The sequence below is a fragment of the Hylobates moloch genome, unplaced genomic scaffold (genome assembly GCF_009828535.3).
Source record: "Hylobates moloch isolate HMO894 unplaced genomic scaffold, HMol_V3 SCAFFOLD_6672, whole genome shotgun sequence".
Classification (NCBI taxonomy): domain Eukaryota; kingdom Metazoa; phylum Chordata; class Mammalia; order Primates; family Hylobatidae; genus Hylobates; species Hylobates moloch.
Window position 1 is genome coordinate 1 of NW_026658947.1, and position 3,483 is coordinate 3,483.

Consider the following 3,483-nt stretch of genomic DNA (forward strand, 5'->3'; position numbering starts at 1 on the left):
TGATGCATGCTTTGGTGGAGGTATAAACAGTGTTTATATGACTTGAAGAAGTGGTTAATTCTTTTTGGCATGGAGATTGAATTCATTTTGCAAGCAGATTTTTGTTGATGGCAAAGAGTAGAGTGTCTAGATATATTTTGTCCACTGTAGCTGTAGATCAGTATATTTGAAATGGTGTAAGCTATTTGAGGACAGTACTCTTTATTGTTTTCTACTATAAGTCACTAACAATTTTGGCTATTTTATTTCTGGGCTGTTTAGTCTTTTGTTATATATTGCCAAGGAGGGGCTGGACAGTGTTCTCATAAACTAGTTCCTTAGTCTGTCTAAGAATAGACTGAAATGCAGATGATAAGTAGTCTAGAGGAAAAGAGAGGCTGTAGAGATTGGTTTCGGCTACACCTATCACAAGATTTCGATTGGTCAGATGGCTATGTCTGGGTTGGATTCAGAGTGTGTTAGCAGAACACAGCCATGAACTGCCACTGCAAGTTTCTTCGAGGCCAGCCTACTTTCTGAGAGAGAGGCAGTTCTTTGTACACATACTGTTCTCCTTTGTCAGTCTTACTCTGTTAACTTCAGCGATTGGGCAGGACTCTATGTGCAGCAGCTGTTAATAATTGGGCCGGATGCGGTGGCTTACGCCTATAATCCCAGCACTTTGGGAGGTCGAGGCGGGCAGATCACGAGGTCAAGAGATGGAGACCATCCTGGCTAACATGGTGAAACCCCGTCTCTACTAAAAATACAAAAAAAATTAGCCGGGCGTGGTGGTGGGTGCCTGTAGTCCCAGCTACTTAGGAGGCTGAGGCATGAGAATGGCTTGAACCCGGGAGGCGGAGCTTGCTGTGAGCGGAGATGGTGCCACTGCACCATCGGAGATGAGCCACAGAGCTAGACTCCGTCTCAAAAAAAAAAAAAAAAAAATTTGGTAAATGGGTTTGAGGTGTAGAGCTGGAATGATCCTTTTGTGACATTCTTGGAGAAGGACTGTGGCTAGAAGTATAGAAATAACATATTTGCTAGAAGAATGTGCTTGAGACATCTGTGGAATTTTTTATTTTTCAGCCTACAACACAGCAGTCCCCTCAGGATGAGCAGGAAAAGCTCTTGGATGAAGCCATACAGGCTGTGAAGGTCCAGTCATTCCAAATGAAGAGATGCCTGGTAAGAATGGAGATGTGGGAGGCACAGTTGCAGTTCGTGTGTTCCTAAGGAAGCATGTGCAGTGTCTTCTAGAGTCAGGTGTTTCTGGTAAATCTAATCTTCACCGTCTACCAGCATCTATCTTCAGCCTCATCTCCCTCAAGCACTTTGTAGAGCAATTTCAACAAAGAGCCCTGTTTACTCACATGTATATTTATAGTTTGGGATTGTCTGTCTTCCCTCCTAGAATACAAGCTCATAAGAACAAGAGACTCTTCCTTTTATTTATACATTACTGTATTATTACCACACCGGTGTCTGACCAGAATTACTAGGCTCCTTGGTTCTATACCTCAGACCTGAGGAATACTTAACATATAATAGGTACTCAGTAAATATTTGTTGAATGAATAGATTTAAATGCTTTGCATTTGAATTCAGCTTTTTTTCTAAATATCTTGAAAACTTTAATTTCTTTGCTGAATAGATATATTTATTGTAGAAGCTAGCTTAAAAATTATACTTAACACTTATTTATATATTTTTATATTCTAAAAGATAAAGTAAGAGATAATCTGTGTAGATACTGTTGATTCTCTGGATTAAAATGTAAGGAATTGAGCCAAATTGGTTAGTACTTTAAACTATAAATTACTGTGACGAAGATGATGCTATCTTACCTTTGTAAAATGTCTTACTATGCTTTCTAAAGCATAGTAATATGCTCTTGTATCTTTTATTGGTTTCATTCCTAACAAATTGGGAATGAAAAATAAATGTCTTGGAATGGAGAAGATGGGTTTGCTATTGCTTGCTTCTTTCTCTTCCTGTGTGTGGATAGTGTTTCCTCTATCTCAAGGAATTGCTCGCATTTCTGAGTTAAGTGGAACATATGGGCATTGTGAGGGCTTGAAGAATGGAAGAGGAAAGCAAACTTACATACATAGTCATTTCAGACAGCTCTGAAGAGTCTTTAACCCGTGACAAAGCCATGTCAGGATAGTATCTTCCTTCACCTGAATCAGTATGCCAGTTCTCTTGATTGCAGGTAAAATGTGATGAATGGATCTAGTTTCCTAGTCTCTATAGATTGAAAAGATTAGCATTCTATCAAGAAGCTTGCAGTCTTAGCTATGTTAAGTCTTACTAAGATTCTTTTTCAGTAGAGACGGCAAGGTGAACTGATCTAAGTTGATTTTTTTTATGTGGTTAAAATCATTTAAGTGCAGTATACTTTTAAAACTATGTAACAAGTCCTTGATGTAAAGAATTTGTACAACCAAGATAAATGTTTATTTAAATTAAGCATTCTCATTTATTCTCTTGGTATTTCTGTAGGACAAAAACAAGCTTATGGATGCTCTAAAACATGCTTCTAATATGCTTGGTGAACTCCGGACTTCTATGTTGTCACCAAAGAGCTACTATGAACTTTGTATCTTTTGAATGTTGAAGACTAAACATTTGGACCATACGTTTTTCTTGATAAGGCCAATTTTGTTTGTTCTTTATAAAGTTTTTCTGGAGTTATCTTATTCTTCGTTATCTGAGTCACATGGCACTCCTCCATGCAGATGTGCTAAGTGAGAAAAACACTTTGAGAGTATTCCTTTCCTATGCTTAAACGTCTTTAAGTGTGTTGTCAGTGCATCTCAATTTTCAGACCCTGCATGAGGATATTTAGGCTATGACACAGTTGGTTCTTTAATACTTAGATTTTGTTATGCAGCAGTCTCAAATGGACAGGAATTTAATCATTCACCATTTCAAAACCCATTAGCAGTCTGAGAGGTAACCATTGTATTTACTGCTTTGCTTCACCACACATGCTTTAAAACCCTTATTTTAAAGTAAGAAAAGTCCAGCTAAAATTCTTCCTTCACTTGAACACTTTCTTAAAGGACTAAAACTTAAGATATCTGCCCAGTAGTTACTAATGACTCCAACAAGTTTCAAAGTTTTGTTTAGGTTGGCTTATTTTTATTTTTAGTCCTTAATCATAATTAAAAGATATGGCCATTTCTGATGAACTGCACTACTTGGAGGTCTACCTGACAGATGAGTTTGCTAAAGGAAGGAAAGTGGCAGATCTCTATGAACTTGTACAGTATGCCGGAAACATTATCCCAAGGCTGTAAGTAATTACAAATCAGAGAACTTTTGTGTCTGTATTTCCCACTTCATGTTATGTCCTTTATGATTATCAGCTTAAGAAAAAGTTTTAAGGGTAATTTCTTAACAAATTGAGATTAACATTTTGGTAGATACTCTCTTATTTGTTTTAGAGTAACTAGATATACGTTTTATGTAGATATTTGAGGAATTTTGGAAATAGAA

General features: G+C 37.2%; 1 protein-coding gene across 1 annotated transcript; it reads left to right on the forward strand.

Moving 5' to 3' along the window:
• Positions 1 to 1,068: 1,068 nt before the first annotated feature.
• LOC116465595 (vacuolar protein sorting-associated protein 35-like) lies at positions 1,069 to 3,280 on the forward strand (the record flags this gene model as incomplete). The annotated part of the gene is made up of 3 exons (XM_032148607.2): positions 1,069 to 1,167; positions 2,485 to 2,581; positions 3,157 to 3,280. Coding segments are annotated over 3 exons (320 nt in total), but the record flags the coding sequence as incomplete, so codon positions are not given.
• Positions 3,281 to 3,483: the final 203 nt, after the last annotated feature.